This window comes from Notamacropus eugenii, chromosome 1, assembly GCF_028372415.1.
Source record: "Notamacropus eugenii isolate mMacEug1 chromosome 1, mMacEug1.pri_v2, whole genome shotgun sequence".
In the NCBI taxonomy this organism is placed as follows: Eukaryota; Metazoa; Chordata; class Mammalia; order Diprotodontia; family Macropodidae; genus Notamacropus; species Notamacropus eugenii.
In genome coordinates, this window is record NC_092872.1 from 212,344,443 (window position 1) to 212,361,439 (window position 16,997).

General features: G+C 42.4%; 1 protein-coding gene across 3 annotated transcripts in view; it reads right to left on the bottom strand.

Annotated features, from left to right (window-relative positions):
- The window catches only part of TCTN3 (tectonic family member 3), a 31,937-nt gene extending 15,608 nt beyond the window's left edge, over nucleotides 1-16,329 (bottom strand). For all 3 annotated transcript variants that reach the window (XM_072626207.1, XM_072626218.1, XM_072626228.1), the window contains exons 1-11: nucleotides 15,186-16,329; nucleotides 11,848-11,966; nucleotides 9,689-9,819; nucleotides 9,310-9,418; nucleotides 9,109-9,224; nucleotides 8,034-8,069; nucleotides 7,655-7,729; nucleotides 6,582-6,707; nucleotides 4,813-4,917; nucleotides 3,898-3,992; nucleotides 3,357-3,510 (exon numbers count right to left, since the gene is read on the bottom strand). In XM_072626207.1, coding sequence (XP_072482308.1) covers nucleotides 3,357-3,510; nucleotides 3,898-3,992; nucleotides 4,813-4,917; nucleotides 6,582-6,707; nucleotides 7,655-7,729; nucleotides 8,034-8,069; nucleotides 9,109-9,224; nucleotides 9,310-9,418; nucleotides 9,689-9,819; nucleotides 11,848-11,966; nucleotides 15,186-15,778 — 1,659 coding nt within the window. In that variant the 5' untranslated portion in view covers nucleotides 15,779-16,329. The remainder of the gene's footprint in view (nucleotides 1-3,356; nucleotides 3,511-3,897; nucleotides 3,993-4,812; nucleotides 4,918-6,581; nucleotides 6,708-7,654; nucleotides 7,730-8,033; nucleotides 8,070-9,108; nucleotides 9,225-9,309; nucleotides 9,419-9,688; nucleotides 9,820-11,847; nucleotides 11,967-15,185) is intronic.
- Nucleotides 16,330-16,997: the final 668 nt, after the last annotated feature.

The following is a 16,997-nucleotide window of genomic DNA, read 5'->3' on the forward strand; positions in this document are numbered from 1 at the left end:
AAACCAGAGGTGATCTTCCTGACAAATGGAAGGTGAAAGGCAGCCAATACAACACAACTATAATGATAATAACAGCAGCAGCACCTGGCATCCATGGAGAGCTTTAATGTTTGCAAAGCATTTTACTTATGCTAATTTATTTGATCCTCAACAATTTTGTGAAGTAGGTGCTACTATAGAAAAGTGAAGCTGAGAGGTTCAGGGACTTGCCCAAATTACACAGGCAGGATTCAAATTCAGGTTTGCCTGACTCTAAATCCAAACCTCCATCCTCTGCACTGCCTAGCTGTCTTTCTATTCTAAAATTGGGAATATAAACACATTACAAAATCTCATAGCTGAGGATAGTGTGAAAGCATGAGCTACAGAGAAGCAGGGCAAGGAAAAGTCAATTTACAGAAAGCTCAGTAAGAGCCCCTACTAATCAGGATCATAATGAGGGGGTTTAAGGGTGGAACTGAGTGGGAGATGGTGTGCATCAGGTCTGACTTGGCTGGTTTGGTGCTGTTTGGAACTGGAACAAAACAAGACTCATTAGCCCCTTAAAAAGTTAACGAAAAGGCTTTTGTCATCTTTGCCAACTTGCTGACTATGAGTTAAGACCTTAGGATTGTTTTAATTTCCATTTAATTCATTATGAGTGATCTGAAGCATTATCTCCTATGACCACGGATAGTTTGCAATTCTTTTGAAAAAATCTGGGCCTCTAACACAGCAATCTCACTACTGGACACATACCCCTGGTCATCAATGACAAAGATCCTCTCTGCGCAAACTACTCATAGCAAAAGCACGGGAGTAGCAAACAACTGAAAATGCAGTAGTAGCCATCAAATGGAGAATGATTGAATGATGAAGGCACACAGGAATATGGGGTATATGAATGTATTATCATGACACTATAATAAAAAATGAATGTGAGGGATTCAGATAAACATGAGCAGACTTGTGAGCTGATCAAAGACTTAGGAGAACTGACAGAAGCCAGAGAAGCCAGAGAAACAACATGCGCAATAGCCATAATAATGCAAAGAAAAACAATGCTAAAAGACAGCTGAGTTCAGATCAAATACAAAGACAGAATTAATTCTGGTTCCTGAGAATAGATGATGAAACATATTTCACTCCTGTTAAGAGAGATGGAAGTGATGAGTATGGAGAAGCATAGAAAGACTTGGACAAACTGATAAAGAATGAAATAAGCAGAGATAAGAAGACAATAAACACAAATATTACAACAAAGTACATGCAAAGAAAGGACACAACAACAGAAGTGAATGACACAAGATTACAAAGAATAAGCAGCCTCAAAGAGCTCTGAGAAGACAAATCTTCTCACATCTTTACAGAGGTGGGAGGTCCATGGGGGGACATGTTTTTAGACTCTGTTGATGTATTATTCAATTTTGATGCTTTTTTTCTCTTTTTTCTTAAAAAAAATTCTGTTCCATACAAATGGCACTCTCGGAGGGGGAAGAACAAGGAGGGAAATTCAAACAACATAAAAAGATATCAACAAAAATTTATTAAAGTAAGAGTGTGGACCCCTTTTCGGAATAATGGGTTTGAAAATATATAAGATAAAAAAGAAAACCAATTTTACTGAAAACCAGTTATCAAAATGTTTTAAAAAAATTAATGAACTGCAAGCTAAGAACCTCTGCATCTAATCCTATAGCTGAAGGCAGAAAAATTGGCATTTGGAACTTTATTTTTTAATCTAAGTTCAAAAGTTGGTGTGGCATGTTTTCATTTAAGAAACCATTATGTAAAGTATCTGTCTCTCATACAATACGTCTGCTTTATATGGCTTTTACGATAATAAAAATTATTTCAATTTAAAAAAAAGTGGTGGGGGCTGGCTGCAGTTGCAGGAAGTTACATATACTGTCTGACATGGCTTTCACGTTTATTGCTTGTTCTTAGAGATTTCTCTGTGTTAAAGGGCATGGGATTTACTGGAAGTGTCTGCAGTATTCAAAAATTAATATTAGCCACAATAAGTTTTTGCCACCTATGGTATAACTCTCTATGCCAATGAAATCTCTTTGTTCTACTCACCAAGCATAAATATTCCCTGGGCCACAGAGCAGCTTTGCTTAGGGGGCAAAACCACATTTGTACCAGTTGGTTCCATGTCAAGTATATTAAGAATAAAATCTCCTGCCCTAACATTGTTTCACCCAAGGGGACTCACTGTCCATTAAATGCTTTTTCATCACATCACTACTCAAATGAAAAACCTATGCCTCTTGACCGCATCCCCTCATCCAGTCTCCAGAATCTGGCTCTGCCCCATTCCTATCTTAGTTCTCACTAGTCTCTAAGGCCTACTAATCCCTACCCAGTTGGATCATACTGTCTGACCCATACATCTTGCTCATTCTTGCCTTATGCTCTTATTCCTTCTGCCTGGAACGTTCCTCTAGTCTCATAACCACTCATCAGCTTCCATTCATCCCATTACTCTGAAACCTCTCTCTTTATGTGCTTAGTTTACACTTTAATTTGTTATTTTTCTATTTCCACTCCCCCAAAGGTAAGGGGAAAAGGCTGACCAAAAATTAAGGATCCAACAGGAACACGTGGGTCTGCGTATATGGATTGGTTTGGGAACATCAGACCACCACTTTCAGTGCTTTTAACTTGATAACTTACTGTAAATGCTTTCATTTACAAAACAATACTCCATCCTCTTTACCACTTAATCTTTGAAATCTTTTCTAGTCCAATCTACTCATTATACTGAGGCCTTAGAAAGGTTAAATGTACCCAAGGTCACAAAGCAAGCAAGCCAGTGGCAAAGCAGAGTGACCTAGAACCTGAGTCTCTTAATCCTCAAGTTAAGTGGTACAATGGATAGAACACTGGGCCTGAAGTAAGAAGACCTAAATTCCAGTCTGGCCTCCAGACATGTACTAGTTGTGTAGCCCTAGGGAAGTCACTTAATCTCTGTATACCTCAGCTACCTCAACTGTAAAATGGAGATAGTAACAACAGCATCTCCCTCCCAGGGTTCGTGGGGGGACCAAATGAGATATTTGTAAAAGTGCTTAGTACAGGGCCTGGCACGGAATAGGCACTTAATAAATACTTGTTCTCTCCCCAAGTTTAGAACACGTACCATGATGTCACACTAAGGTAAACTGAGTACATATGTGACCTAACCTGAAATACTGACATCAATTACTTTCAATGGAACTAACTCCTAAACTAGATGTCCTTTCTCATCTAGAAACTTTATCTAGGTAAAGAGGACCGATTTTGATGGTACTCTCTCTATATAGCTGCATGTTTTAATGAAAAATTGAAAAAGTTAATTAGATTTCAGGTAAATAGACTAATTCCCTCATTACCAGAGCACTGCAATTCTTAGTGAAGACTGTGACCCAATGTCCTCTGTGGGATGGCTCCGAATTACCAACGATGCCAAGGTATACTGGACTGGATGTTCCACTAAGAGTCTTATAGATCTCATCCTGCAAATGGTCACAGTTTCTGTACTGTACCCTATAAATGCACATGGAAGAAAATCAGAGTACAAATCAAAGAGGAATGATCTAAGAAATTAACCATTAGCTATGTGTTATGCATATGATGATGGCTGTAGACAATTCTTTCCCCTTTTACTTTTCTGTCACTCAGCAAAAGTTGTGGATCAATGGATAAATAACACACAGCATTAGGAAATTCCCCAGAAGAAGCGATCCTACCTTGTCCAGAGGGAGCATTCCCAGAACCTAGGACAGGTCTTCTTCATGGTTTTCACATTCAGGATGTGACCCCTAAGAGTCCTTTCTCCCTCTCTTCCCTGAACCTTCAAGCCATTTGGAACATACTATTTAGCTAGGGCAGAAATACAATCATGGAAAGCAATGCTGAAACAGAGTACATTACCTGAACTTGCAACCGGTCATCATGTTCACCCCAAATTCTACTTTTCGTCTATTCACAGAGCAGCTTCCATCACTGTGGCTCTGAGAGATAGTCATCTGTTAAGATGGGAAGTGATGGTCAAGGAAATAACAAGGAAAAATAGAAAAGAATGGAAAATGTGGTATCTGCTCCTCTAACACAGCTTATACCTTAATATCTCACCTTTTAAAAGACTGCATTAAAAGACTTTCTTCTTCTTAATTCATTATATTAATCAGAGTATGACATTTTCTTTACTTTTTCTAATTGAATTATTTTGTTTTCAGTGTTCGACAATCACTTCTATATATCTTAGATTTTTTTCCACTCCCTGCTCCTCATTCTCCCCTCCCTCTCCACTCCTTCCCTGAGACGACGCACAATCTTATATAGGTCCTATTAAATGCATGTTGCATAGAAGAATTAAAATGAATGGGAGAAACCACAAAATAAAACATAATACAAAAGAAAATGGTCTGTTTCTATCTGTGATCCAATAGCTCTTTCTCTGGATGTGGAAGGCATTTTGCCTCAAGAGTTCAATGGAAATTTTTTTGGTCCATGCATTTCAATGAAGTACTCACAGTACTTCATAGTACATAATACTATGACATTTTCAAAAAATATTTATCCACCAATATATGAATATTCTAGCAAAAAAAAGAGCATTAAATGTGTACCTTTATCCAATCTACAGTATGCTATAAAGCTTATAGTGGGCCCAACACTTCATTGGTGATATCTGACCAGATAACAATCTGGTAAATCTATGCTAAGTTCCTAGATGAAAGATCTGGGACATTAGGATAAACCAATAAATTGTCAACAGTAGGTTTTTTTTTTCTTCAGAATTTCTAGACTGCCTTAATAAATTAGACTTTACTCTGAAGAGGATACTGGATCACTGGTATCACCTTTTAAAACTAAGAGGGGCATTCCAAAAATATAGCCAGGATTCCCACTTCTAGTCAAAGGAAGAGCAGTTCTTCTATGCTGAAAAGTCTGTAAGAAGAAAAATAGCAAATCATGGAGAAAAAGTAAAATCACTTAGACTAGAAACCCTTAAAAGACAAGTTCCTGTGGTTTTAATGCTGAAATAATCTTTAGTTAAATGTCCGCAGTAGTAGTATGCTGGGTGAGGAGTCAGAGGACCTGAGTCTAATTACTTGTATCGATATGGCACTTTAAGGTTAACAAATGTTTATATATGTTATCTCATTTGATTCTCACAATAACCTTGTAAGGTACTTCAACCTCTTTTGGCAAAGGGGGTGTTGGACTCAATGGCTTTTAAATTCCTTTCTAGTACCAATCCACTATCTTATAATCTTGAGGCAAGGAAAAAGGAAAATCATGTATTCACCCCAAATAACTGGGGTTTTGTCCAGCCTCACTGATCCAAAAGAGTTAAAAGGTAACTGAGTTGCAGGAGAGTTATCATTCCGTAAATATTGTCTGAGAAGAAACACTGACATTGGAATTTGTCATCCCAAGGTGCTTCTAACAATGGTGGGAGTTCTTTCCCTGCGAGGCAGGAAGGTTGTACAAGGACTAGTTAGTACTTGTAAAGAAACTGTACAAGGGGAAGAAGTACAAAGGATTCAAAAGCAGAGCCAGCTAGCAAAAACTCATGAGGTACTGGCTGATGTGTGAGACTCAGTTAAAGCAAATAAGTACTATAATGATTACCTGGAACACCAAAGGAATAATCAGAACATTTCTTTGGGCTAAGTCTAGGGCACACTGGCTGAACTGAGCAGAGCTCTGACCTACAGGAAGAAAGTTGAGTCCTGACAGAAAAGAACCCTGCTTTTCCAATAGAGTTCAGCCCAGGCCTGAGAATATAAATTAAAGTAACTAGCAAGCAAGGATTGTGAGATCTTGGAGGAAATTCCTGCAAAGCTAACTAGGAAACATTAAGTATGAATACTCTTAACTTATCTCAACAATCTACCCTGAGATCACTTCACTTTATAGTTAAAAAAAACAAAACAAAACATAGTAAGGGTACCACCAGAGAAAAGAAAGGACAAATATCTATGAGTCTATCTCTTTAGAGAAACCTCACCTCTCTCTGAGAAGGGAACCAGCGTGAATTTGCCCAAAGGTGACCTACGGTAAGTAGTCTTTTGTTTGGAGATCACTCTAGGAAGATCTATTTCATCAGAAACATTATTAACTAACAACCATGTATTTCAAAGGCAAATTTCATGTTTATTCTTTGGAGAAGGCACTGAAGTATTATAAATTCTCCAACTATTTAGAATTAAGACCATACAGACTCCTTTTTCCTTTAACCTCTCATTTACCTATTCCTTAACATGCCATTGTTCATTAGTAAAGCTATCAAGAAGCAGGGAAAGAATAAATTCAGAAAATCAAGGAATTTGCTAACAATGTTAACGAAAAGGTGCAGTGGATAAAGAGGTTGAAAATTTAGACAAAAACATGGTTGGCAGATTACATCTGGATTTCAGTTACTTGGCTCTCCTTTTCTCCCTTAGCCAAAGACACTGGAGAACTGGGTAGAAAGGCTACAAAGGAAGAACCAAAATAGGTATTCACATCCTCCCTTCAGTTCTAAACCTTCTTAAAAGAAGACATATTGTTTCTAATATTTCTTCATTCCACAAGGCCCCAATACCCCATAAGAAAAGGACCCTGACATGGAAACGTGTAGTGAAGTGTTGCTGTATAAAAGCTCCTGGATCCCCAGACAGGTTTGTCAGGATGAAAGAGAGAGTGATTTTCAGGATGCCAAAAGTCCCATTGGTTTCTATGTCATAGAGAACCTAAAATGAAACAGAAGATAAAATCAGTCAATCCAAAATCTTGAACACTCACTGTACAAAGAGCAACACACTAGGCATTACTGGGAAGTGAAAGATTTCTTGTCTTTTGAAGCTTACAGTCTAATGGAGGAGGCAATGAAAAAATAATTGCCACCTACATAGTGTATCAGCATAAGTGTTAAAGAAATGTGAAAGACAGAATGGAACAATAATTGAGGTGCAATTTATTGAAGGCAGGTATCATGAAAAAGGAGATTTTAGGTTAAGATTCTGAAAAAGGGGAAGATGGATGACTTAATAAAGAGGCAATGCATTCCAGGTAGGGGACATGCAGAGATAGGAGCAACAGAGTCACATGAGAAGCACCATAAGCAAAGAGCTGGAGCAAAAGCCGAGCTCAGATATAAAGGACAGCTAAAAGTAGTTAGAGGAAGGTAAGGGAGTATATGTAATTGGTTTAGGTTAATGAATTTGCATTTGGTATAAAAGTAAATGAGAATAACTAGAGTGACCTGAATACATTTTGATACAATCAAAATGACTTTTGCTTTTATAGGCAGATGTTTAAAACAGTTGAGAAGATGAAGGAATAGAAAGTATTGAAGTTATTAGCAATCTATGCTTAGTGGGCTCAGAATCTAGGGTGAGAGAGTGACATTCATGAAATACAGCAGAATTATGAGCAAGACTTAATAGCTGATGGGATACAGGAAATAAAGGTAAGAGTTTTCAAGTGTTTGAAGGCTAGGGAAGGGAGAAAACAGGATGAAGTGACAATTTAGGCAGAGAAGATAATCAGCCTCCATCTCTTGATAATTTCAGTGATACTGTGACTTACATGGAGGGATGCCCTGTAGCTAAGAAACACTAATGCACTCTTGAGAGTGTATATTAATACTTATTGGTTCTAAACATAGGAAAACAGACCCCACAATTAGCTCCCATACCTGGGAAACAACATTAAGACAGGTGTTTCCATTTAGCTGAGGTGAAACGGGCTCTGAAGTAAGTGTTATCGGCACCTGGAAAAAAAAAAAAAACTGCCCACTGATACAGAACACAGATCTCATCCAGGCGATAGATTCTTTTTCAGATTCATATTACATGTTGATGAGTTCTCTATCCACAAGATGTGGACCCTCCCTTTCCTCACTAAAGACTGCATTCTAAATCTAGAAGTATTCTACTTTCCCTGGAGTATCTATTCCTGATTTGCATATTACTTCTAATTTCCTGTCCAACACCACTCCCTTAAGAGTTTTCATTCCCAATATATAATCTAGGGATGAGATTTTCTTTCTCCCTTCTCATCCAACAGGTCCTTACCTGCATGTTCTCCAGATCTGTCACACCTTTTGGAACCTAAAATAATTGAAATGGAGGGTTATGAAGGTGCTCTTTGTGTAGGAAACCACCAGGATCCTGCAGCAACATCTTACTACAAGCAGGCCTTATGAGGAGAAAACAAAAATAGTTCTTTTCCTCATCCCAAATGCCTCCATTAATTACACACTCTTCTCCATACTCCATCAACTTCACTTGGATAACAAAGCACTTGGTTCAACCAACCTTTGTTTTGACATATGATTGGAAGTAGGGTCTAGGACAGGGGTTCTTGGGCCAGGTTCAAAGTTCATAGAGAGATTTCAGAGGGTCTATGAACTTGGATAGGAAAGAAAAATTACATATTTATTTTCATCAACCTCTGACTGAAATTTAGGATTTCCTTCAATTATTTAAAAATATTATTCTAAGAAGCAGTTTATAACTTTCACCAGAATGCCAAAGGAATCTATGAAATGAAAAGGTCAAAATTCCATGATCAAGGATCTCTAGACTTGAAATCACACTGAAAATTCTAATTCAAATCCTATTCAAATTAAACTAAAAATTCAATTTCAATAACCCCATACTTCAGTAGTTTACTTTGGTTCTCCTTTTGGACTTCAGACACTTTAAACCAAATATCAAAGAAGACAGAATCTATAGAAGATTAATAGGAAACCAATAAAAGGAGAACATTGTCCTCCTTTTTTTTCAAATTAGCAAGGAAGGACATTATTGTTTCTGAAAGTAGGAAAACAGACTCCAGAAATTAGGAAGGAATAACTAGGGAATTTTTGTGGTCAGAAACATGTGCAGACAATTATAGATGAGAATTTTAGATTGGGAAAGGCCCTTACAGGTAAGTTTATCTATCAACTCCCTCAGTTTATAAACAAGAAAACTGAGTCTCAGAGAGAGGTTCAAATTTACACAATTATTGAGTAGAAGAGTTAGGATAAAAAAACCTGGGATCTTTTTTTGGACCCACATTTATACTTACACTTATCAGTAGGTAAGAACAGCACATACCGTGAGCTAAAAAAAGTAACGCAATGATCTAAAATGGGTTACATACCTTCAAGACCATGAAGTTATGGTAAGAGGTGCCCCTGAGTAAGGCATCTGTGGTGCAACTTCTTGTTAGATTGCTAAAGAACCGGTTACAGGTGGTACTTCCACTTTCCAGGAATCCTTAGAACACAAAGAATAAAGAGAATAAACGAGAAAATTACTTTAAATTTGAGCAAATAAGCCCAAATACCCTCATTTTACTCACTTGCAACATTATTCTCATTGCAAATTTCTCTGCGTCCTATTCCTGTTGGCTGTTTGAAATAACTCAGTAATGACCACTTAGGAAAGTAGATCAGAATGGGATCTCCGGCCTGAAAGAAACCCAAGAATATTTTGTTAGTAGTGACAAATGGCCTAAGCAGGATACAAGAGAAGGAAAAATAACAGAAAAGAGTTAAAACAGGGTTATAGCAGAATAAGTTCAAATGGAATGCTGGGTATACGATAGGTGGAATCACAGAAGGGGTGAACAAGATGTTCATTACAATTGACTGAGGTCTACCTAGTCAAGACGCTTCCAAACCACCACTGCCAATTTTACCATAAAGGGAAAAAATCATAACCCCTTCCCATAAGCTTACCATGTAAAAAGAAGAAAAAGTTGGCATCGATTGAGGCACTGAAAGGAATGATGTACTTCCATACTCTTTTATCAAGGATTGTATGTTGGTCCTATCAACCTTTCGAAGAGGCTGGAAATAGTTCAATTTTGCTTTAAAATAAAAATGTTTTAAAGATAAATAAATAGGTATTTAAAGAAAAGGGAAAAAAATTTATACCATCTAACATGAGATTTAATTTGTTTTAGGTCTGGAAATTGAGGGTATTTTTTTGGTTTTTGGTTGCTTTTTTGTTTTGTTTTGTTTGTCTCAAGGCTTATAATAGCTATTTCCAGTTACTGGAAAGGTAATAAAAGGCATTTACTTCTAAGAATATTTAAGATCCCTGGCAACCAGAAATTTGTTCATTGTTCATTTGCAGCAATAAAATAAAATAAGAAAACAAATAAAGCTCAGCAAGGAAAAGATGTGCTCTATACAAGACCACTCTTCAATAAAATAAAAAGCTACTACTCCTAACAATATGACTAGACAAAATTTCTTATTGTCATTAAGTTGTCCTCTCCCCTAAATCTTGATATTATCTACATCTCACAGATTCATGGTTTTGTCATTGTTTTTACTTCTTATACTCTAGGATAGAATTCTAATTCTTCCAAAAAAGTTCTGTTCTCTAGATTTCTGCAATTTTCCTTTTTTTTTAAAACCATCAAGATTAGGAGAGGGATATAAGAAAAAAGATTCAATGGTGCATGAAGTTACTTTCTGCTTGGAGGGGTTACTCATGATAAACACTTTTTGTACTCTATCATATTTTCTATACCTTCAGCAAATCTGATGAAAAAGGGAGTTATCAAGAGCATATTCCTCTATGATAGCTTATGTCCTTTCTCTAATCAGGAGAATCAAAATAGAAGGAGAAAGATCTCAGGCAGGACTAGATCTCTGAATGTTCTTCAGATGCCAGGTGTCTGAATTATTCCCAAATGGAGGATCCCAAGGGATTTAGGCAGTCTATTGTTATACAAAAGAGTACACTCAAATGAATATAATACACAGCCTCCATTTCAAGTTACTATTTTAGTTCTAATGCTTCTTCAGTTTATTACTATAAACAATTATGATAGTTGAAATATATCTACATATATCATTCTAAGGTTTACAAGTCCCTTTCATCCATATCATATTTGCAAAATAAACTTGAGAGGTAGATATTACGAGGATTATTATTTACACGTAGAGGAGCTAATGTTCAGAGAATGAAGTAACATTCCCATGACCACACAACTCTCCACTCTTTGAAGTGGGATATGAATAGAGGTTTCAAAGTCTAGTCTCTGACTAGTATTCCAGGTTGCTTTTGAACCTGGCACCTTCCTCCCCTATTCCTCAGTCCATGCTTTCAAGTTCCTGCAAAATGCTATTTCACATGCCTTTTCTGAGCTCTCAAAAATCTTGAAGACTACTTTGAAGAAATATTTAACTTAAGGTAGGTCGAAGAGACAGATAAGCCAAACCCAGAAGGAATCAAATATGTAGCACAGTATTTAATAAACCCAAGTTTCAAACAACTGATGGAAGGGCTCCCCATTCAACAGGGAACTAAACAGGGTGTTAAAGATAAGGTATCAGCAAAACTTCTAAAACTTCACTCCTTTCTGCCAAAATCTACTGATCTTGAACGTGTAAAATAGATATGTAAGTACTGCTGTACTTTTGCTTTGTTGAGAAATTTCATAAGTTCTGTTAATTTTGTATACTGTATTTTAAAATTATGACAGTATACTGCAAAGACAAATGCATGGTCTAACTGTAACATTTACATGCAATAAATAAATACAACATTGTCTCAGATTCAGTTACACAATCATTTCATTTTTGCACAGATCTTCTTGTGGTTATATAGCTAATGGAAGATTCATTAAAACAGTTAAATGTGCCTCCAGCGTCAGTTAAAGATCTTAAAAGTTTTAAACTATTTATCAAGACTCTTGACGCATGGGAAATAAATGTTGGGGCAGGAGAAGAAGAGAGAGAAGATAAAAGGTTAGTTTGCTGAGAAAAAGGGTGGATAATACAGAGAATTTTTTTTTTAAACAGGAAGCAATCCAAAAGTCAGTCAGAAATAATTCCAGCACCCATATGCGTTACAAAGTAAGAAGAGAATGTTTTCAACTCACGGTTTCTCAGCTGAACACAAAATTGTTGACCCTCATCTGGCATCTCCAAAATACTTGAATAAAATGGGGCATTGCTTTGGAAAATAACGGTAGAGTCTACACATTTCCATTCTATTGCCCTGCGAAGACATAAAAGAGTGTGAAACTTTAAAGTAGATTATTCCACTTCAAGGCAGTAATCTTCATAACTAAGAGGAAAACTGTATTCTAAGTATCTGTACAGAATTCTAAAATTTCAAAGCAAACACATCTAACAAGATAAAAATAGCACAAATCTCATGTTTAAATTAATTTTCAAACACACTGCTTTAGTACCTTTTATCTTCTGATGCTGGGAATATAAAGGTAAAAAACATAGCTGTGCTTACAATCTATTAGACAAGTTGGGAAAAGAGCTGACGTAAACAAGTATGAGATAGAAGGTGGAATATAATAGAGCAAGACTCAGATGAAAAATTTGAGGCATCACTGTCAGCTGGGAGGACATTACACAGATCACTGACTAAATAAATTGTGGTGCATGAATGTAATGCAGTATAACTGTACTGTAAAAAATGATAAATAAGAGAAGCATTGTAACATTTAGAGGATGCAGAATGACCTTTGCAGAGCCAGGAAAATAATACATACAATAATTACAACAATGTAAGTGTGAGAAGTACATCCTCAGAACATTCCCAAGTCTTACATGAAGCATGAACAAGGAAGGCTGGGTGAACGATGGTACCACAGTTAGAATCATAATGAAGTCAGGTAACATTCACACATTTGGATGAATGTAGGCCAAGGGAAATGTGAGCCTAGATCTCAGAAAAGATAAATATTTGGGAATCATCCTCATAAAGGTGGCAGTTGAAGCCATGGAACCGAATGAGATGCCAAGGGAGAGGGTGAAAAGAGATAAGAGAAGACCATGATAACAACCTTGGGATGTAGCCAAGATGGAAAGAAGACAGGAATCAACAAAGGAGACATAGAAAGTCATTTGAGAGGCAGGAGAACCCTAAGAGCATGATGTGTCAGTGTCCCAGGTCCATCACTTTGCTATCATCCTGGACTCCTTACTCAACTCCACCCCACATACCTAATCAGTGGCCAAATCTGATTATTTCTACCCTCTCAACATCCCAACACTTTAGTTCAGGTGCTCATTGCCTCCCCTAGATAATGGCAAGGTCTCCTAAATGGTCTTCTAGTACTCTGCTGCCAAAGTGATTTCCTTAGCCCCAAGTATCACCAACCACCTGACTCACCTACTCACCAACTCCAATGGCTTCCAATTGCCTCTACAATATAATATAAACTCTTCAGTCTTTTTAAAGACTTACACAATCTGGCTCCAACCTACCTTTTAAGTCTCAGTGGCTATAACTTCCCTTCTTACACGCCCACTCTCTGCTCCTCACTCACACTTTGGGTCTGGAATGTTCTCCCTTTCTACCTCCCTCCACCAGTCTTTCTCTTCCTTTAAAATATAACTGTGGCACCATCTGCATAAAGCCTTTCTTCCTGATATCTCCAACTTCTACACTCCTTTGTATTAAATTACTTTGCCTATACACACACACATTTATTTATGCTGTATATATTTTTACGTGAACTTACCTCTCCCATTAAAAAGGAAACATCTTATGACTAGGGACTGTTTAACTTTTTGCGCTAATGTACACAGTACAGAGTAGGTGCTTAATATTTATTGAGTGATGCATGTCTAAAACCAAGGGAGGAAAGATCTTCCAATAGCAAGGGATGGTCGGAATAAGACATGAAAAACAATCACTGTATATGGCAACGTGGTGATCTCTAAGAGAACAGCTTCAACAGCACGGGGGCAGAAGTGAAGACCATAAAGGCATGAGGAAAAGGAGAGGTGGCGAGAAAACAGAGCCACGTCAGGAAGCTTTAACCAGAGGCCCTCTGGTGCCTCATTTCGGAGGCGGGACGGCTGACCATGCCAGGCGCGGTGGGTAGGGCTTCCAGCTCCAACTCACACAGGTGGCGGGGCTGCTTCCCGGCAGCAGGTCTGTCTACACACGCGTCCTCAAAGCACCGGCCATCAGGACCACGCCGGCAAGTGAAGCCGCGGCGGATCAGTACTCCCTGTGACCCGGCTCTGTTCATCACCTACGTGGGCCAGGCCCAGCGCTGGGCGCCCGGGTCGGGCCTCCTTCGCCCCTCTTGGCGGACTCCGAGGCGGCGCGGCGCCCGCACGCTCCCCGCTAGCCCCCGCACGCTCCCCCCTAGCCCCCGCACGCTCCCCCGTAGCTCCCCGCACGCTCCCCCCCGGCGCCCGCACGCTCCCCCCCGGCCCCCGCACGCTCCCCCCCGGCGCCCGCACGCTCCCCCTGGCCCCCGCACGCTCCCCCCTGGCCCCCGCACGCTCCCCCCAGCTCCCCGCACGCTCCCCCGTAGCCCCCGCACGCTCCCCCGTAGCTCCCCGCACGCTCCCCCCTAGTTCCCCGTAGCTCCCCGCACGCTCCCCCGTAGCCCCCGCACGCTCCCCCCAGCTCCCCCGTAGCCCCCGCACGCTCCCCCGTAGCTCCCCGCACGCTCCCCCCTAGTTCCCCGTAGCTCCCCGCACGCTCCCCCGTAGCCCCCGCACGCTCCCCCCAGCTCCCCGCACGCTCCCCCGTAGCCCCCACACGCTCCCCCCTAGCCCCCGCACGCTCCCCCCTGGCGCCCGCACGCTCCCCCCTGGCCCCCGCACGCTCCCCCCTAGCCCCCGCACGCTCCCCCGTAGCTCCCCGCACGCTCCCCCCTAGCCCCCGCACGCTCCCCCGTAGCTCCCCGCACGCTCCCCCCTAGCCCCCGCACGCTCCCCCCTAGTTCCCCGTAGCTCCCCGCACGCTCCCCCCTAGCCCCCGCACGCTCCCCCGTAGCTCCCCGCACGCTCCCCGCACGCTCCCCCCTAGCCCCCGCACGCTCCCCCCAGCTCCCCGCACGCTCCCCCCTAGCCCCCGCACGCTCCCCCCTAGTTCCCCGTAGCTCCCCGCACGCTCCCCCCTAGCCCCCGCACGCTCCCCCCAGCTCCCCGCACGCTCCCCCGTAGCCCCCGCACGCTCCCCCCTAGCCCCCGCACGCTCCCCCCAGCTCCCCGCACGCTCCCCCGTAGCCCCCGCACGCTCCCCCGTAGCTCCCCGCACGCTCCCCCGTAGCTCCCCGCACGCTCCCCCCTAGCCCCCGCACGCTCCCCCGTAGCCCCCGCACGCTCCCCCCTGGCGCCCGCACGCTCCCCCCTGGCCCCCGCACGCTCCCCCCTAGCCCCCGCACGCTCCCCCCTAGCCCCCGCACGCTCCCCCTAGCCCCCGCACGCTCCCCCGTAGCCCCCGCACGCTCACCGGTAGCTCCCCGGGAGGCAGAAGGAGAACAGCGTCTTGGGCCCGCTCACGTAGCACTCCCGGTCACAGCAGCAGTTCACATCGCACGAGGTCGGCGTCAGGTCACACGTACAGACCCCGGCCAGGCGGAACTGAGACCAGAGCTGGTGCCCATCTTCCACAGCTTCCGTGGCGAAAGGGTCCGGGGTCAAGTCCAGGAACTCGGGGTAAATCCCCGGCGTCGTCTCCTCCAGGAAAACCTCCAGCGTCGTCTCCGGGAGAAGCCCCGGCGTCGTCTCCTCCAGGAGGACCCCCGGCGTCGTCTCCTCCACGAGAAGCCCCGGCGTCATGGCGTCGGGAGGCTCTATTCCCGCCGTGGAGACAGCTCCTCCGCGGGGCGGGAGTTCAGTCTGGGCCCTGGCGCCCCCCGCCAGGAGGAAGCAGGGGAGCACCAGCAGCTCGAGGGGCGCCGGGGCCATGAAGCGTCTGCGGCCCCCAAGCCCTCCACAGCCCCGAGAACTGAAGGGCCCGCCGTCGCCTGGCGCGTGGTTGCTATGGCACCGGCGGGGGGCGGGGCTTGAGGAGGGCGGGAGACGCAGTACGTGTGACCTCATCCCGTAGACGCTCGCTTATTCGAGATTTGGGATTATTGGCAGAGCACTCACCAATAGAAATCGCGGTGGTTGCGCGCCGCGATTTTGCTCTGGCAACGTTCGGGTTACTGAGTTCTCGGAGAGCCGGTGCAGTTACGCAGCCCTTCCGCTAGATGGGCCTGTGCGGCCGGTCAGTGAGACTGCGATGCTGACTGGAATACCTTCCATTAGAAAGCTGCAGTGCCCCCTGGCGTTTAGGAGGAGGAGGAGCGACTTCCAGGAGAAAGGGACCCGCCTGAGCTAGAGCGTTGACTTTTTAGAGCCATAAACTTAGGAGGGGAGGAAGGAAGAAAAACCAAATTGATGGTCACAGACATCTGTAAGAGAAGTGAGTGGAAAGTTCCACTTTTTAAAAAAATGAGAAATCTGTCCATAAGCTTTTATTAAGCACCTGCTGCTTACCAGGTAGTGTGCTGGACACCGAGGATACAAATGTATTGGGAAGCTTGGGTTTCCCAGGAATGGGCTGATGAGGTCAACTTGCTCCAGCAGCCTGAAGAAGGTCACTGTGGATACTGAAGGTGCCAAGGACATTCCCTGCATCCCAGGCTGGTACTGGTCTTGCCACTGGACTGAGAGAATGAGGCTGAAGACATCTGGGCATCTTGGTTTCACTTCAGTCCAGTTTGCTCAAAAGTCAATCATCCCATGGAAAAAAGGGCCACCCCCATAACCACATTCCACAGGAAAAATCTTTAAAAAATCCAGCTCTCCAGCTGCTAAAATTAAAACATAAGCGTCCACTCAATAAATAAAGGGTGTCAGTTGAAACCATCAGTTCCATAGCTGGCTGGTTAAAAGAAAAGAGAAGAAGAAAAGATGGAAAGAAGAGGAGGGACAGGTACTTTTGGGTGAGAAAAGTGGTTGGATGCAAGGAAAGAATTGAGAGGTAAGTAGGAAAATAAAGAGGGAGAAGGAGAGGTAAAAAGACAGTCATCTTTTAACTACCCAGGTTCCCCTCTCTGCAGCCCTCTGCACTCTTCACCTAAGCGGATTGCAATATCTTCTACTTGCTGGTCCAACTAAACCTACCCCAATCCCAACCTGATGAGCCTTTATCCAAACTTCTACCTTCCCTCCAACAATTAGAACTCTCTAAATGAAGACTAGGGAGCAATAAACTTGTCACCAGTAGGTCTTCAAATTTAGACTGGATGACTAGTGGGAAAGTGTTGTACAG